We start from the raw sequence: 18,913 nt of genomic DNA, 5'->3' as shown, positions 1-18,913 counted from the left end.
GGGGGTGAGGGAGTTGAGTAGGAACATGAATTTGTTTTAAAAGAATGACTCTGGCTTCTGAATTTAGGGAGGCTCAAGAGGAACAAAGATGGAAGCAGGGAGACCATTAGGAAGCCATTGCAGTAACTCAGATGAGACAAGACAGTGGCTCAGATGAGAGTGTTCACAGTGAAACTAGTGAGAAGTAGTGAGATTCTAATGTATTTTTAAGGTAGTGCCAAACGATTAACTGAGAGTTTGGATATGGGATATGATAGAAAGAAAGGAGTTGGAATGACTCCAAATTTTGTGCATTGGATAAGCAGAAGGATGGAGTTTCCATTGATTGAAATGAGGCAAACAATAGGAAGAAGAGATTTTTGAAGGAAAATCAGGACTTCCGTTTTGGACATGTTAAGTTTGAGATGCTTCTTCACCCTCGTTTCATACCTCTGTTGAAGAGAATTGGAAAGAGATGCTCACTGTGGTTAAGCATCTTGCATAAGATCACAAAGAAAGAGGATAGTACTAGTCAAACCAGGTCTGATAGATTCCAAAACTGAGCTCATAACTACCACGCTCTTCTTCCTCAACCCTTGAATTTCCATTTGAATAAATCTCAGAGTAGTGTAGGAATAATTTAAATTCACAGCAAACTTTAAAACATAATTTTAGCCATTTTTAATGCCAGGTCTTCCATGTTGGGAGCCTTTTACATTTTAGCTGGGTTTCTTCTCATCTCTTCCTCTCATAGTAGTACTTTTGAGCCACTTCTTTACTAAAAGGTGAGCAGGAGGAGGAGACAAGGAAAGCCACAAAAGACGTGAATGGTGCATACTGACAGTGATTTGGTCCTGTCTGAACTCCCAATAGAGCCATGCAAAGTTGGAGGATGAGCATCTAATTCAATAATGGTTAAGATGACCTTTTTCCCTCCTGCTGAGCTATATTTCTTTGGATGTAGGCTCAGATAGATATTCAGATCTCAATTCTGGGGTGGTATTAATATGTACCCTAAAACAAATTAATTACATGAACTACTTCCCCCAAAAAAGTTGTAAATTTTTCAGTGTAAGATATTTGACATGCTGGCATGGAAAGATGTTCCTTCCACACCTAGCTGATGGAGGAAGGGCCAGATAGGCAGGGAAAGCAAAACTGGAAGAGGCAATTAAATGAACTCTGTCCTGGTGTCTTTTAAATGAATGATACATAGAGTAGCTTTTTGGGAGGAGGAAGAGGCTCAAGGGCTGGACGTTGGTTAGGTGTATAAAAGTCCAGAGACAACCTGCATGGATTGCTTTTCTACAGAAGCATCCACAAAGGTAACTTAAGCTCCCCAGGTCTGTTCCTGACTGCTTATGGCAGAAGCGTAAGTCATGAGTGGGTCTTCCCAAGCACTGTCATCTTCTAGCAGAATGACATCTCTAGGTAGCCTTGAACCCTCCATCCTGGGCCTCAGTCACAGTCCACCTTCAGAGTGCCAAGAAACTTTGGTCACTGTTCCCACCAGCCATAACTTTTCCATCAATTATTTACTCAGACACTTCTTCACTCACCTTTGGAATAGCTGAGAATAAGGATCCTGGAACAAATATCTCACCCACTACCCTCTGTCTTCCAGACTGCCTCCATAAATAACGCTATGACAAGCACAGAGTGTGGGTCCTTGTACCTTCTTCACCTCTTCCCTGAAAAATGCCAACATCATTATTCTGCCGAAGTCAGGTTACAAATAATCATCACATATAACCTTGAAAGGGAAAAGAAGTCCTTTAAAAATAGGCATTGTGGGGCCGGCCCGATGGCACAAGCAGTTAAGTGCGCGTGCTCCGCTGCGGTGGCCCGGGGTTCGCCGGTTTGGATCCTGGGCATGCACCAATGCACCGCTTGTCAAGCCATGCTGTGGTGGCGTCCCATATAAAGTGGAGGAAGATGGGCATGGATGTTAGCCCAGGGCCAGTCTTCCTCAGCAAAAAGAGGAGGATTGGCAGATGTTAGCTCAGGGCCAATCTTCCTCACAAAAAAAAAAAAATAGGCAGTGTGCTTGGGAATGGGGACTCAGAGGGCATGTTGTGGGTAACAGGACTGATGACGTAATAACGCCTCACATTCCTGGGGACACCACTAGATGTGGCCACCATAGAATTCACCAGATGCTGCTTTTGCAAATTTTCTTGGTTCTTGTTTTCTGTCCTGATAGGCAGAAAAACTGTAATATTGCCACTCTTGCTGAACAAAAAGAACTGCAATTTGGGTCTCACAACTTGCATAGCTGATTTCATATGCTGCTATATTTAATGTTAAAATTTATTTCCCTCCTCTAATATGAAGTGCTTACATTATGAGGTTGGAGGGGGGCAGCTGGCAAGCCCTGTACTTCATAATTCTTGAGGGTAAAGGGAGGTGGAGGGCACCTCTCACTGTCTCCCCTTATTTGCCTGGCCCTGCCCTCTCCCTTGTGAGGCATATGCAGGGCCACCTACTTGGATATAGTATTGACAGCAGCCTTCGAGTGTGCTCCAAGAGTTGACGTGTGAATCTTCGTTCCTTTTCTCCCACAGTCTTAGACCTTTGTAGCATTGCAAAGGCTGGGGTGTTGGGGGCAATGGGGATGGAAGGATGGCCTAATGCCCCATCCGGCTGCGATGACCGTGACTCCGGCATCCGCTTTCTTCTATGGTGTTCCCTGCCAATCTCATGCTTTCTCAGCTCCTTTTCATGGTAATAAGTGCCATGGTGGTCCTGAATATAAACAGCCATCAGGCAGGCCTGTCAACACTGGCTTTACGCCCTGAAGTCACAGCCCTTGTTTCCTGGCAAAGCTTTCTCTCCTTCTCCTCTGTCATTTTGGTTCCCTTATGCCCCTGTTGAGAGCCATTCTTGTGTTGTGAGAAGCCCTATAAAAACTCTCCTAAACATGTTCACATCGCCAATAAGGAGATATGCTTTCTGACAAAGGACTATTACCACTCCCACAGCTGAGCTGAGCCGAGCAGGGAAGTGAGTGAATATGTATTTGGTAATGGTTATCACCGATGTTGTTTCTGTGTTTCAGGGCATTTAAAGAAATAACATAACAAAAAACAAATGAGAAACATAAGTAGTTCTTGAGATCATAAATGTGAGCAGGAAATTATGGAGCAGAAAAGAGATGTGGCATTCAGATGTGCTGTCTGTTTTTCTTACTTGCCTTTCTGTCTCCTGTAGTTAGAAGAGACGATATTAATAAGTATTAGTCTATAAGAATGAAAAGGGCACTACAGAAGAGAAGGAATCTTCAGCATTTATGTCTGCTCTGTGGATTTCTCTGTGACCTTTGGAGGGGAAAGCTCTTCACCCATTCACACGGGTGAGATTTTGCCAGATTAAGTCCCTCCTTCATCCAGAAATGCCTGTATTAGAATGTTAATCTTACACTCCATTAATTAACATATATTAAAAAAAAATACTCACCTTTTTAACTGCATGTTAGGAGATATTCTAAAAGACTCCTCTGAATAGAGGTAGTAGCAGTGATAGTAAACGTGTATTGATTTTTGCACTGTCTAGTTGAAACACCAAGAACTCTGTATGCATTGTCTCATCTAATCATAACACAACCCTGTTGAGTATAGATAGTGCTGTTGTCCTCATTTTACAGAGAACAAATCCGAGCTGAGATAGTTTAAGTAACTTGCCCCAAACGGCACTATGGTAAAATGGCAGATGGCATTCCCGCCTAGGTCTGTCTGACTCCAAGACCTCTGCCTTGAAGTGCTGAATTTAGAGCAAGGTAAAGACAGCACCCCGTGCTGTCAGCTGTGGCAGCCTGTGCTGGCACCCATGCACAGCCACCCCTTGGAATTTGTTCTTAACTGGTACCTTGTAACAAGAGGTCATTGAACTCACTCTTGTTCGTATTGTGTTGGCAGTCCCTCAAAGCCAGAGGTGTAGAATCTATGCCTGCCTTGGCTAGGCCCTGTCCATCATCCTAGCTCTATGTAAGCATGACTGACTTGGAATGGAAAGAATCAGGATGTCTGGTTAGCTGTGGTTCCTGAGCAACATGCGGAACACCAGAATCTGGCTACAAATCCCTAGTGCGATTGGCACCAGATAGTGTTCTGTGCTAGGGAGAGGAACTCACAGTCGTAAGCCTGAGTCTGCCCCTTCTGTGCTGTGTGACTAAGAGCATGCCATGTCTCCTTTTCTCTAGTGTTGAATTTGTAAAATAAATAGATGGACTGAATAATCTCTGAGATGACCTGTACCTCCGATATTTGAGAGCTTAGTCTTTGGTGAATTAGCAAGCCAAAATTTACAACCTGTAACCTCCCATTCATGACCGTGCGAAGAGCCAGTCACCAGTGAATGAAACCCATCATTCACTGTGTGGCATCAGGGCAGCCCCTAAGGGTGAATAAACCCTGAAAAACGGCCAAGAGAAAACCAGGGTGTGGCTTTGGCCAAAGGGAAATGTGGCCCTTTATTTATGTGGTTATTGATTTGCTTTTTACAGTGTCTTTCTTCCCAGGGTACTAAAGATGTTACGAAGAATGTATTAAAGTCAGAAATACTCACATTGCATAGCCACTCTCTTCCTGGGAGACTAAAGAATCAGAGGCCTCTAAAATAGTCTTGAGACATTTCTTTGAGGTCCTTGCTGTCTGTTGTTGCCATAAGCAGAGGTGAGCAGCCTGGTTTCTTAACCCAGGCCCTTGCTTCGGTATAGGGTAAGGAAGAAAATGGTGTTCTGGAGACAGACATGCTATATTTGAAGCCTAACTGCTGCTTCCTGGCTCTGTGGCCCTGGGCAAGTGATGTCACCTCTTTAATCCTTAGTCTCCTTATCTGTAAAAAGGATCCTGAGCCACAAGGTTGCTGTTGGGATTAAATGAGAGAAGCCAGTGTCCTTCAGCCCACTGTCCCACTCACAGTAACAGCTCAATAAACAGTAGCTAGTATGATTTCTCACATTTCTGCTCCAACTGAAAGAGTGCTCTGGGGGTGCTCTTTGAATCTAAATAACTAGTGCCAAATCAGTTCAGCCTTAGCGCTAGGGGTCAGATTCCAGGCGGTTCTTTCTCGCACCCGTTAGGAAAACATGACATTTAGTATATAGTACATTTCTGTGATGGCTGCAACTTTCATGTGTTTGTTCATTCCCATAAATATTTGCTGACTGCCTGCGGTGTGGAAGGCAGTAAATAAACACGTGTTAGTTGCAACTACTATCTTTTTTCCATGTGACAAGCGCACATGGTTTTCCAAGTCTTGCACCAAGCAGTGTTTGAAACTTTGATCCCTAAATCTACATCCTTGTGCTCACATTCTTGTTTCTGTAGAACAGTAGGTTCAGTCTGGTGTCCCTCTGCCTTTCCCAAGGGTGTGACACTCAAACAGTCCTCACTCCATTTGTCACTGTAAGTGGCAAAGGCAGTCCTAAACCTTGGGCACAAGCATGGCGTCCTTTCTGATAGCACACTTTCCAGATGAGCTTTGACTTTATGTTTCGTTAAACAAAGTCAAAATGAGAGTAGAATTGAGAAGAGCTTGTCGTTGTGAAAAGATACAACTGAACATTTTTAAATGAAGTGATTTAGATGTTATTTTCATATTTTTTAGAATCACAAGGGAAAGGCCTTGAATAATAATTAGTACAGTCTCTTATCTCAAAACTGAACTCTGCCCACCAGTCTCAGAGTTATGGTTAGCTACCTGATTGTCAAAAATCCTTAGATCAGGGGAGTCTTGACTTAACTTGGTAATAGCTTCCAGTATATGACCTTTCTCTTGGCCTTTCGGTTCTTCCTTATTTCTAACCTGCTGTCAGCCAATCCTGTGGTTGTAAATCTGGACTAGTTGATCAGCATCCTCCATGAAACGTTTCATATAGACAGAATCTCATGTATCTAGATCACATGGAGATGGGAGTCACCTGGCTATACAGAACCGTTCCCAGACACTCTGCTACGGCTGTCCTGGACCAACCATTAACCCTTATGTGTCAATCAACTGCTATAACTCAGGCAGTCCTGGTCCACACCCCACCTCCGCCAGTGCTTCCTCTAAGCCCCAGCATCTTCCAACCCCATCAAGAGGCTTCCTTCTGGCCAGATTCTGTGTGTATCCCTGACCTCCACCCTCCCCTTCTTATTCCATCCTGGTTCCTTATGGTGTCCTTACCACTTGATGTAGTCCTCCATCTTCATTTGGATGTCCAGGTTCTCAGCAGCATTGGCAATCCCAGGGATGCCATTCTCTCTAGGTCTTCAGCCCTTCTCATCCAAGCAGACGCACTGGGGTTGTTTGCTGGTTTCTCAATGACTGAGAGAACATGCCCCTCAATATAAGTGAAAGGACCGACGCAGGGCATCCCTAAAGCCAGGGATAGCACAGCAGACCCAAATCTGCACCGTATCCAGCACTGCCACTCGAGAGAGAGCAAGCCCTCACTAGACGTTATGAGCAGACTGCCCAAGCCTTGAGTTTCGTTTCCACCAGACGAGTTTCAAACTCTTAGACATTAGTTAATGGAAAATGTCAAAGCAACGCCTGAACAAAGCTCCACAGTAAACATCCCCTTTGAACGGCCTCACAGAAACAAAAGCCTGAAAGCCCAGTCATTTGGGATACTGACCTTCATGTTTCTTTTTTTTTTTTTTTTGTGAGGAAGATCAGCCCTGAGCTAACATCCATGCCAGTCCTCCTCTTTTTTGTGCTGAGGAAGACCGGCCCTGAGCTAACATCTATTGCCAATCCTCCTCCTTTTTTTCTCCCCAAAGCCCTAGTAGATAGTTGTATGTCGTAGTTGCACATCCTGCTAGTTGCTGTATGTGGGCCACGGCCTCAGCATGGCCGGACAAGCACTGCATCGGTGCGCGCCCGGGATCTGAACCCGGGCCTCCGCCGGGCCGCCAGTGGCGGAGCGCGTGCACTTAACCCATAAGCCATGGGGCCGGCCCCATCACCATGATGTTTCTAAGTAACAAGCAGAGATTACATTGTTTGGGAGTATTGCTCAAAGTTGGGGGAAAATCTATTCTCTTAAACAAATTGGGTTGTTTCCCGAGAGAAAAAATATCAGAGTCCTGTTGACAAACTAGGAGGCTATTTCAGCTGCAAATTTAAGAAATTAAATTCTCCCCAGAACAAGAACCCTCAGATATGTAGCCAATAAATAACATGTACTAGGTGACGCCCTAAATTTAACTACCATATCTCAGTGACACGTGTCGACGCAGAAGTCAGTGCCTGGGAAAGGACTGGAAATTTCCCTCAGAATATAAAAGCTGAAACCTGTCTTTCTTTGATTATAAAAATGAAAATTTCTTTATGAAATCATACTAGACCCCTTAATAAACCTGTTAGGTATGAAAATTTCCACTAGCAGCTGCTTTTCTTCATTGGTAAGTTAGAAAGCATGAAACAGAAGTGTTTGCTATCAGATTAGATACCTTGAAAATTTCCTTATCACTTTTAGATAGATCTTAATTGTAGGCAAATAATATGTGTAGTGAGTCATGCTGAAGTATTGAATTCTTTCTTCCAAGTCAGTTCCATTCAAGTCCCCAAATAAGAAAAATGCACCTAGGAATGGGTGGGATGCAGCTAATCCAGACATTAAAAAAAATTTTAAGGCATCAGACTTAGAAACTACTTCATCCATCTTCATTTCATGGGCAATAGATGTTGGTTGCCCCAGTGGTGCCCTCAGATGAATTATTAGCAATGACGTTGTTGACAATGGAACTGTTTCCATTGTGCTCTTATTGTTGCCGACAGTCCCCTGTCTACTTCTGTTGGAGTCACGTGGGAAGAGGTAGGTATAAGGATATGTGGTTATGCCGTTTTGAAAACACCAGTTGTCTCCAATAATAGTACCTATCTCTACGGTTATTGGAATGATTAAATGAGATAATGCATATAAAGTCTTAGAGCAGTGCCTGGCACACAATGAATGTGCAAAAGCTATGCCTTGTCTAATTCTGCCTCTGCCAATTGCTGCCTACTTTTAGGCTATCTCTTCTGATGACCGTGGCGGATTACTAAATCAGTATTTCCATCAACTCTCTTTTTCCCCTCCATATTAAGGGACAGCTTGTTTGGACTGTTTGTAGATTGAAATGACTCTCCCTAAGGGTAGACTTGCTTTAAGTTCACCCATGTTCCTCTGATTCCTCTAAGACAACTATATCTGTTTCTTTACCCTAATTAAGCACGTCACCACCTATGAATCAGTATCCTTTAAGTTCAGCCTATTGCCTACAAATAAATATATCCTTGATTCCCAATGCTGTTTTTCCCCATCTCCATGAATGTCATCATTTTCTATTTTGCCCATTCCATAAACCTGAGTCCTCCCTGACTCTGCCCTCTCCTCTCCAACCCACAGCTGATCCATCAGGAACTATCATTCCTACCCCCCAAAAATATGTCTGAAATCCACCAATTTCCCCCACAACACTCTGCACCCAATCTAAGTCACCATCACCTCTTGCCTGGACGAATGCAATAGCTTTCTGAGCAGTTCTCTTGTGGCTACTCAGGCTGTATTCCCACCTATTGTCCACTCAGTAATCAAAGTAGACTTTTTGAGACAAAAATCAAACCGTGTCTTACCCCGACTTAAAACTCGTCAGCGATTTTCCATCTTACGGAAAACAAAATCCAAATACACTATTATGACCTATGAGCTCTGCATGGTCTGTCCGAGGAATGCCTTGGGGAGCCTACTTGCAACCACTCCATCCTCTTTCCTTCATAGCATTCATCTCGATAAGCATATATTTATTTTTGTCATCACTTGATTGATGCTAGTCTCTCTCCCTGGTCTGTAAGCTCCATGAGGGCAGGGATGTTGATTATGTTCATCACTCTCTTCCCAGCATTTTGCATAATCCTTGGAACTTAGTAGGTGCTCAGTAAATGTTTGTTGAATAAACAAATGAACTCATCCCAGATACTAATTGTGCTCTTATATTATTTTTTTGTTGAAGTAACATTTTTAAATACTAAAATTAGTCACTAATAATAGGGATTATCTGTGTGAAAGTCATTAGACCACTGGTTTGTAGGGATATTTCTAGGAGCTTCATTCTAAAAGCCTTCTAAAATTATATCCCAAAATCTTAATATACATTAAAACACTGTAGGCTGAAGATGGATATTTTTGTTTTGGTATAGATATTCAAATTGGGGTCCTTCCTTCCACACTGTATACTCTATTAAGATTTCTAGAATGACTATTCCAAATCATAACACTCATAAGATGAGAGCTCAAATGAAAGGAGCAACGTTTCCATATCCTAAAGTAAAAAGTTATAGCAAAACCTATTATGTACATATTTTAAATTTCTCCATCAGCTACTGTTGAAATTTTTATAATGGTTTGTGTTTACTAGAAAAACATGTCTGGCACATTTATGAATGGTATCACTTTGAGCATGCTTGTTAACGGTGGTTGAATTAATATTATGCTACATGTTTTACATGGTGCTTTTTATCTATTAGGCATAAAAGGGCACTTAGCTAATTTAAGTTAACAAAATCACAAGTTAGTGGAGGAAATAAGAAATATTGAATAGAACTAAATGACACTTGAAATCTATTTTCATTGCGTTTTCACATTTTGTTCTTCATTCTGAAACTCATTTCCCTCTGAAAAGCAAGAATGTTTTATTGGGAAATAATATGTCTTGAAAACCTGAGCCAGCAAGCTTATGGTCCAAGTGGTAATGACTTCTGTAATCGCTAATGAGGCAATGGACGTTGAATATCTCAGTGCACTCATTGGGGCCAGCCTCTTGCCTGTTCTACAAGAAGCTGTCATATCAAATTTTTGTCCTGACTCCATGGTCCTTTGATTCCTAAACCTTTCTGAGAAACCTAATCTGAAATCAAAGTCAAGTTTCTTAGATGTGGTCAGACAAGGTCACATTTAAAACAGTTCAGTGAATCTGCAGATCAAAGTTGAAAGGTAATGCCTCCCTCCCAGAATTGGCACAGACTTACCTGCTAGCTTACCTTTCAATTTCTAATGTGCCTTTTCCACTTCCTTCCCGATGGACTGGGAAAATGAGAGCTTATCCTCTGAAAAATGGTAGAAGAGTTGCCTTAAATCATTTAATTAGGAAATTGGACACAGTTGTATTTTGGAAATACACGTTTATCCTAATTAATGAATCATGAGGCATGTTGTTGAAGAAATATCTTGATCAGAGATTGCATGAAGTGAGATTTGCAAAAGGGATCCTTACTAATTCATAGTAGGACTTCTTTAAATCGGAATTTCATGGTAATTTCAGTTTCATGGGCTTTATTTTTGGCCTGAATTATCAGGATTTACCCACACTCTTGAGTGACCCAAAATACCAATCAGGATTTCTGCTGTAATACTATGGGCACTTTTTTTTTTTTTTTTTGGTGAGGAAGATCAGCCCTGAGCTAACATCCACGCCAATCCTCCTCTTTTTTGCTGAGGAAGACTGGCCCTGGGCCATCTTCCTCCACTTTACGTGGGACGCTGCCACAGCATGGCCTGACAAGACTATGGGCATTATTTTCCCCAATGCTACCTTCCTTCTGTATTGAGCCTTGAGATACTATTCAAAATGGCGCTGGAAAAGGAGAGAATGTTGACTCTTGTTAGGCATGATCTTAACATCTCACGACACAGGTTTTTATCAAACTCTATGTGATTAAAAAAAAACAACAACCTTGCCATTGCTTTATATTTCAGTGTTCTGTCTCTTGTGGTCGAGGGCATAAGCAACGAAATGTTTACTGCATGGCAAAAGATGGAAGCCATTTAGAAAGTGATTACTGTAAACACCTTGCTAAGCCAAATGGGCACAGAAAGTGCCGAGGAGGAAGATGCCCCAAATGGAAGGCTGGCGCCTGGAGTCAGGTGAGCGATGCTTCTCCTCTACGACTGATTCATTGCCTTCGGCCACATGGCTGAGGCCAGCGTGTGGGCTTGTGTTTGCACAGTTTTTCAAAGGGGAGCTTGGGGGCAGGGAGGGAAGACTCTTTATGTCAGGATACCCACTAGCTGTGGGACCTTGGGCAAGTGGCTTCAGCCCTTGGCACTTTGGATAATACCTACAATAGGATTGTTGTGAGGATTAATTCTAAGTGGTAGCAGATGTAGATGTCAGACGTCTGGCACAGGGTAGCCCCTCAATACTTCGCTGATGGCATTTTTATTATCATTCACCACTAAGAAAACCACTAAACTATGGTCAACTGGCAGGAACTGAGTCTGAATTTACCTTTGAGGTTCTTAAAGGGCTGTCAATATAAAGTATTAAGAATATTTCTCTGCCCGTTTGCTAGTATACAACAGATGAGGGACAGAAGGGGAAGTTTTCTGTCATTTTCTAGCTATGTGACCTTGGGTGATTTGTTTAACCTTCCTGAGCCTACTTCACATGACTCTTATGAGGCTTTAACGCAGTAATGAATGCCAAGTACTTGGCTCAGAAGTCTTAAATCTAATAGGCTCTCAAGACTAATATTTTGTTTGGATGAGTGTGATGTGTATATTGTATCAGATGGGCAAGGGGGGTAAATACCCAAGAAACTAATTACAGGGAGACTCCACTAATTCTAAACATTTGGTAATCTAGTCAGGAATGGGTGTGAGAGTTTTCCTCTTGAATTCAAGACAGAACTTTAGAAGCTTCTATTTACCTATAAACAATTGATGTGTGAATTAAAGTTACTCGCATCTAGTCCTTAAAGTAGATCTCCTCACTCCACACTCGTGCATTTTCTCAGCTTGGTTGAAGATGCTTACTTAAAAGTAATAAGGCTCAATTTCTTTTCACATATTCTGTATTTAATGCTGCTCCTTCTCTCCAATGATTTGATTCAACGAGGTTTTACGGAATTTATGGTTCTCCTAGGCAGTGGAGAATCATGGAGATACTCCCAAGAATCAATAGAAACCTAGATTCAAGGTTGGCAGCCTCTAGAATTGATTCTTCCAGAGCCTGGATCTTAATTCCTAAGGCCTCAAAGAAGTTTTGGACAGCTGTGTTAACATGGGGAGGATTCGAGGATCCTCCATTTTAACATAACTAATGGAAAATTCCTCTAGAAATGTGAATCTTTCTTAAATGCCCTGAGCTGGCGTCATTGTCCCCCATACCTTCCTGCCACATTCCACTTCACAGAAATGTAAAACATGGCCACATCATTCCCTGGCAGAGTAGCCTCATCCCTCTCAAGGCCTTTATTATAATGATCATGTTTTATTTTTGTTTTACTTTAACAATCAAAGGATCTGTGCCCAGCCAGAGCTGGTTCCTCCCTGGGCTCTTTTAAGGGATCAGATTTCAAGGCAGTGTTTCATACTGGTCATCCTTAATGGTTTGTCTAAGCAACTACTTTATTTTTGGAGCTATTCAATTCATGTAAAAGCCTGCAGCTAACATTATTTAAGATACCACACTAATTAACTTGTCCTCTTGTAGACTTTCATGCTCTGTTACTTTTCTTTATGTTCCGTGGCCTCTACTTTTCTATTTGCATCTTGCCCTGAATATTAAGTTTAGAGCATGGAAATGATGTTCATTTTAAAGGCCAATTCATTCAATAAAAAGACGATTAAGAGAATCTTTCACTCTTTATTGGTAAACACAGAGTGAGTGTTTTACTTCAGTATCTTGTAATCTTGATGGGAAGTCTCAAAATTGCTCACAAAGCTGGGGTGATTAAGTTTGAACCCTAGGGGTTTTTTCGAACATAAGGTAATAGGATTATCAGAATGCCTCCTCAGAAAAGACTGCACCTGTTCAAAATGATTGCTTAGAAAAGTCTAGTCACCTCTGTAGAAAATGCAAGTAAACACAGTTATGTAATGGTCTGCAGCCAGCTTTATAATGCCTTAATTTGATTTGTAGAAATAAATTATAAAAGCAGGCAAGACTAGGTACTACATGGGTAAAATCCAATTTGTGCAATTTAGAATGTGTGCCTGAAAATGATCAGACCCAGCAGTTGATGGAGAAAGACGGTCTGCATGATTAAGGATTATTGGCTTTCTAATGATTCCATGGTAAATAGGAGTATTCCTAAGGCAGCGATATTAAAGAAAGAGTGATGATTATCCATTTGCAACAATATTTAGAAGATTTGGTATCTGGTCCTTCTGTTTTCTGCTGGTAGTTATATTCTAGTCATCTCATCTTCAAGGTGGGAAGAATAATTAGTGCAATTTCTCATCGTATCAAAATGTCTGATGATAAGACATATAGAATATTGACATGGGAGACTCAGGTTTCCAGGCTAATCTTCATAGTCTTTCCTCAAAATTGGTGTTTTGAGGTTTAAAGTGGAATGTTTTATTTCTATATCTTTTGAAAATCTTGAATTTGTAAAGGAAATTTTTCCAGTGAAAGAAAAACTATTATTGGAAAACATCGTCACTGAAGTTTTAAAGCATTTTTTTTCAAAAGTTCATGTTCAGTTTGTTCAGATGATTTTGATCAACAGTTAAGGGATGCCTATGAAATTTTAAGACAAAAATCAGCATCAAATTCTTGATTCAGCTTGATAAATGGGAAAGCTCTGTATTCCCATGATACAAGAGCATTCCAGGGTAAAATTTTTTTTAACTTACCCTATTCCTATAAAAAGACTTTTTAAAAAAAATGAAGATCAGAAATAAAAAGAATAAGTGATCAGATTAGAATGAAAGTAACATTTCATCATCATTCATGAATCATGAATTCATTCAATCGATTCATTCATCAATCCTGAGATGCATGTCTTTCTCACACTTGAGTGTCTCTGTGGCCAGGATGGGCTGAACAACCAATGGAATGCCACAATTTAATTAATAGCCCTTGTTTTCTTTCTTAGTAATACAAAATATAATGCTGTGTCTTGTGATCAGTGGTGTCTTCGAGTCAGGGAAATAATTAATTTTTAAAAGCTCTTCAGTGCTGATCCTGAAATCGAAACTGGCAAATTACCTGATGAACCTACCAGCCATTTTTGGTTAGGACTTTTCCTATAATTACAATGGGAGCAGCTTGGTTATGGTGTCTGATTCTGAAGCATTCTGCAAGTGTTTAACAGAGAAACATGGCAAATGCGTAGCTTGTGTCCTTTGAGAAATCAGGGGAACCATATGCACATGGTAGTGATGAGAACTGGAGTTGCTGTAGAGATTTGTGTTCTCTGTGATTTTGTTTGTATTTGAACCACAAACATTGCTATTGAATTGTTTGAATACAGGCTTCTCACCCACACTCTCACTGATGTAGTACAAGAGACTGCATCATATTAGCACCATATTTTAAAACTGGAAGCCACATTCTAACCCACAGTTGCTATGGTGTATTGCCCGGGACAGAATTTACTTGGACTGTTTTTTTGCTTGGGTTAGGATGATTATTTCTGTTCTTTGCTTCATTTGTGGAGTATCTACCCAAAAGGTGTATTAGAAAGTATAAAAGATATTTTATGTAAAAAGCTTAGCACAGAGCCAAGCTCTCAACTACGGGTGATTCTGTACCTCTCGGGACATTTGTCAATGTCTGGAGACAGTTTTGGTTGTCACAACTTGGCAGAGGAGGGAAAATGTGACTGACATCTAGTGGGGTAGAGGCAAGAGATGCTGCTAAACTTCCTACATTGCACAGGACAGCCCTCACCAAAAAAGAATTATTTAGGTTGAGAAATGCTAATATAGAGCCTGGCAGATAGTAAGTGCTTGGTAAAAGTCTGCTATGATTATTGTTACTGTTATTATTTATTAAAGTTGGTTCATATAGTGATTTTTCAAGCTAGTCCCTCCTTTAAATAATATCACCACCATAATTTCAGCAGTAATTCTGGAAGAAAGTGTGTAAAATTCTTTCCAGGTTTTCAAGTGTATATTATGATTCCCCAAATATCAGAAGTTCCATAGAGATTGTTTTTATCTATGGAAATAAGCATCAAGTTCCCCCTTTAAGTTGATGAGTTCTGCATACTACCATTGCCCAGTACGGACTGCAGAGAGATGATACATAGCTCCCAGCTCAGTAGTTGCGAACTAAAAACATCTACTTTCAGACCTGCACAAATAGACTGCCATGGTGGAATGATGGCTGTCCAGAGAACACGTCAATAGGGACTGCTCAACCTTTTTCTTTGCAAACTAACTAAAAGATGTACTAAATAGAACAAGAAGCATTAAGCACGCACACGTGCACACACCACCACCGTCACCACCCCCAGGGTCATGCAGAGGTCTTTCTGATGCTGTTTTATTCATGGAGCTTCTGCACAAATCTCTCAGAATTCACTGAGCAAACCTGGCTGGCTCTGTACGCAAACTGTTGTCTCCCCCGAGACAGCCCAGGAAGAAAAGTTGAACACAGAGAACTAACTCGGATGAAGCATGCTTCATTTTGAACAAAGATTACTGTGGAAGTGGTGTTCAGAAAGGCAGAGTTTGTACCTTGCTGTGCGTTTAAGTCACGTTGAAACTTTTGAATGTGTTAATTCAAAACTGGCTTTGGCATTATGATAATCAGAAGCCATAACGACATATTATGTAATTGAATTTTCCTGTGTCTTTATTTGCCTTTTGAAAAATTATCGAACATTGTAGGAAGTGATTTTTTAAATATTGGATACTATGGCTCTTAATACCTTGCCTTCGCTGAACCTTGAGTAATTTGCGCAGTAACAGCAGCTTCAAAAAGAGGTTTCATTTACTTAGAGCCTGAATAGTATACACTCTAAAAGTCTTTAAAATTTTTTCCTTTTTTTTTTAGGTTATTAAAGCGTTATGAGACTTTGAATATATATCAGCCCTATGCCGAACTCAAATTTGTTTACTTAATCATTCTTATTCTTTCTTTGTATTTCCACTTGGATACGTTGTTCCGGAAATGTACTTTTTTTTTATTTTTATTTTTTATTGGTTTTTTTTTGCGAGGAAGATCAGCCCCGAGCTAACATCCGATGCCGATCCTCCTCCCTTTTGCCGAGGAAGATTGGCCCTGGGCTAACATCCATGCCCATCTTCCTCTACTTTGTATGGGACACCGCCACAGCATGGAGTGAGAAGCGGTGCATTGGTGTGCACCCGGGATCTGAACCCAGGAAACCCAGGCCGCCGAAGCGGAGCGCACGCACTTAACCACTGCGCTACGGGGCCAGCCCCCAGAAATGTACTTTTTATGTTTAACACCCCAAATTCAAATAGCCAGATGGTTTTTTGGTTGTTCTTTGTTGTTGATGATGATGATGTTTGAACATTTCTGTCCTTCATCTGCTAACTCTCCCATGTTACGGTTCATTCATTTCCAGTGTAATCAATGGGAAATATCATACATGTCACTCCCATAAGTATTAAATGTCCATCCTCTGTAGACGGGGCAAACACTTGTGTTCAGGGACCCTCCCATTCCACCCAGGACATAATGACTTTAAAAGTCTGGTTTCTTGTGGGTCACAGACTCATTCAATCCAATTAATACAATTAAACCCAGACAATAATAGCTATGTTGCTCCAAAATATTTCCTTCTCTTTGGCTAGCTTTGGTGTGAACATCTGAGCTCCTGCCTGGCATAGACTCATCTGAAATGATATGATTTCCCAGGCTGTCTTCTAAATAATATCATCTATTTTCTTAAAATCTGAAATAGAAATAAAATTAATATTCAGACGAATCTGTTAGATGTGCTTCTTGATAGTAAATTCCCATCTGCCTCAGAGTGAGCTGAATCCTGCAGCAGGTTAATTAGACAAGAATTCTCCTCTAATTTAAAAAAAATGTGACTAAAAAAATGTGACTCTGTTCTTTAAGAAGACTTCCTCTTAGGAATATGGCTTTAATGGATGTTAAACTTATTTTCTCAATGCCTGACAAATTAATGGAGTCTGAGCTATCACAAATACTTGGTAATAATTTTAAATAGCTAAGTATAATAATATGCTGTTCTTTCCAAGCAGATGTTGCCTTTCATTTCTGACTGTCAAAACCCTAATAAAGACAATAATTCTTGGCCTGCTCATAAGTGAGATTATGAAACCCAGCAATGAGGAAACCATTAAAAAATTAATTTAGAGGAAAGTTAATTGCAGATTTAAAATGGTGTTTTGCAACTTGGTCAAGAAGATGTTTCAGCCTGATTAACAGTATTTTTCAAGGGCTGAAAACATTACATCCGAAGAAATGGTTTTTCCTTATCAGCTTTTATTCTTCATATATTTATCTCAGGTTGTAAATAGACACAAATACTTTAGTGAATTCCATAGTTTAAAAAAAAATTCCTCTCTCCAGGAACAGGAGCGAGAAAGGGAAGAGACTGGAGAAAATAATTCTGCTTATAAGGGCCTAAAAGCTTCAATGATTTATTCTCCTTAGTTTATGCTTCTAATCTGCCAAGAAATTCTTCTTGGACAGTACTGTATCTCCAGTTTTCAAAAACTTCAAATCCTCCAGGATAGAAATCATTTGGGATTTTCGTTTCACATGGCTGCACTATTTCTAGGTTGTACTAAATGTTTCATGATGATCTCTCCCAGCCTCGTCAGTCGTCCAAGAGTTTTGTTAACTTTAGAGATTTCCCAAAATTTGAGTCCCTTCATCCCTCACCAGCATTGATAGGCAGTGAGTCTGTAGATTTAAGACATTACCTTGGGTCCCTTTCATTGGAAATTAGAAAGCTTTGTGATAGCTGTGAAAGTCATTGGATTAGGAGCGCATTCCCCATGTCTGTGACCCTCCCCACCCCTGTCACCACCCTCCCACCTCCAATGACCCAAAGCTCCCACTTACACACTCTGTCTTCTTAGTGCTCTGTGTCCTGTGGCCAAGGCGTGCGGCGGAGAAATGTGGGCTGTCAGATGGAAACACACAAAATAGCCAGAGAGACCGAGTGCAACCGGTACGCCAGACCAGAGTCGGAGCGCGTCTGCCAAGCCCCGCCGTGTCCTCTCTACGCTTGGAAGGCAGAGGAATGGCAAGAAGTAAGTAGAGCCAGGAAGTGGGCACCTGCCAGGCATTTTGCTCAACCCCCTTGCTATCATCACATCCGTTCCCCTGTGAAGCCTTCAAGCACGGTGACTAGGCTGACTCCTTCCCAAAAGGTTCGCTATCAGACGGCGAGCAGTTTCCTCTGACCAGGGTGGGAGAGCCCCTCCTTTTTATGCAGTTCCTGCGTCTGTGTTCTTGAATGTTCCAAGTCTGGCTGCCTCCAGAAAAACTTTAGCAGGCCTTGGGCCAAAGGCATAAAGATAACTTTCACAGAAGGAGGGGGAGATGGAAGAAATATTTTAAATATGTGTATCCAGACTTGGTCTTTCTGTATTAGTTCAAACAGCTACAAGACAGACTCTAGGTGGGACCTACTCCATACTTTTCCTCCTTCCATGACTTCAACTGTCAGGCAGAAGACAGCACTCATTTGAAACCCTGATTAATTAGTGAAGGATTTCCAACATTTAAAAAAGTGATGGAATCTGAAGAATTGCTCAGTTGACGCAGAAATAGACAGACTTGTTTCTCTCTCACTCCAAGTTAATGTTTAGTTAAAGAAAACAGTAAGTGTCCCTGGGGAAAAGTCTGGCTAGAAAGGTAAGGCATTAGTGGGACCTAACTTCTGTTTCCTGAACAGAAGAGTAGATTGTAGAAAAGGGGGAAAGAGAATTGGAAAACAAAACCATGTCCACTGACTTTGGAATAAAATAGAAAGTGCGTACTGTAAAGGGTTCAGCGATATGAGTAAGACAGGAATTTCCCACCAGGAATGGCTCTCAGAAGAGGGAGAACAGTGCCTGGCCCTGGGCTAAGTGCTTTATGGTCATCACCTCACAATCTTTTTAACCACTAGGCAAAGTGGGTCTTATTATTATCACCCCATTTTGCAGTCAAGGAAACTGAGGTTTGGAGAGCCAATGTCATTTGTCCAAGTGTCACATACCTAGCGAGTGGAAGAAGCA

At 41.2% G+C, this 18,913-nt stretch overlaps 1 protein-coding gene across 2 annotated transcripts in view; it reads left to right on the top strand.

The window, feature by feature from the left end:
• The window catches only part of ADAMTS9 (ADAM metallopeptidase with thrombospondin type 1 motif 9), a 164,425-nt gene that overhangs the window by 108,613 nt on the left and 36,899 nt on the right, over positions 1-18,913 (top strand). Inside the window, exons 29-30 of one of the 2 annotated variants that reach the window (XM_058562478.1) lie at positions 10,703-10,870; positions 17,768-17,941. In XM_058562478.1, coding sequence (XP_058418461.1) covers positions 10,703-10,870; positions 17,768-17,941 — 342 coding nt within the window. The remainder of the gene's footprint in view (positions 1-10,702; positions 10,871-17,767; positions 17,942-18,913) is intronic. The other variant, XM_058562485.1, reaches the window with a different exon arrangement.

The sequence above is a fragment of the Diceros bicornis genome, chromosome 2, assembly GCF_020826845.1.
Source record: "Diceros bicornis minor isolate mBicDic1 chromosome 2, mDicBic1.mat.cur, whole genome shotgun sequence".
Lineage (NCBI taxonomy): Eukaryota > Metazoa > Chordata > Mammalia > Perissodactyla > Rhinocerotidae > Diceros > Diceros bicornis.
Note: the sequence above shows the minus strand (reverse complement) of the source record. Positions and strands in the feature narration are given on the sequence as shown.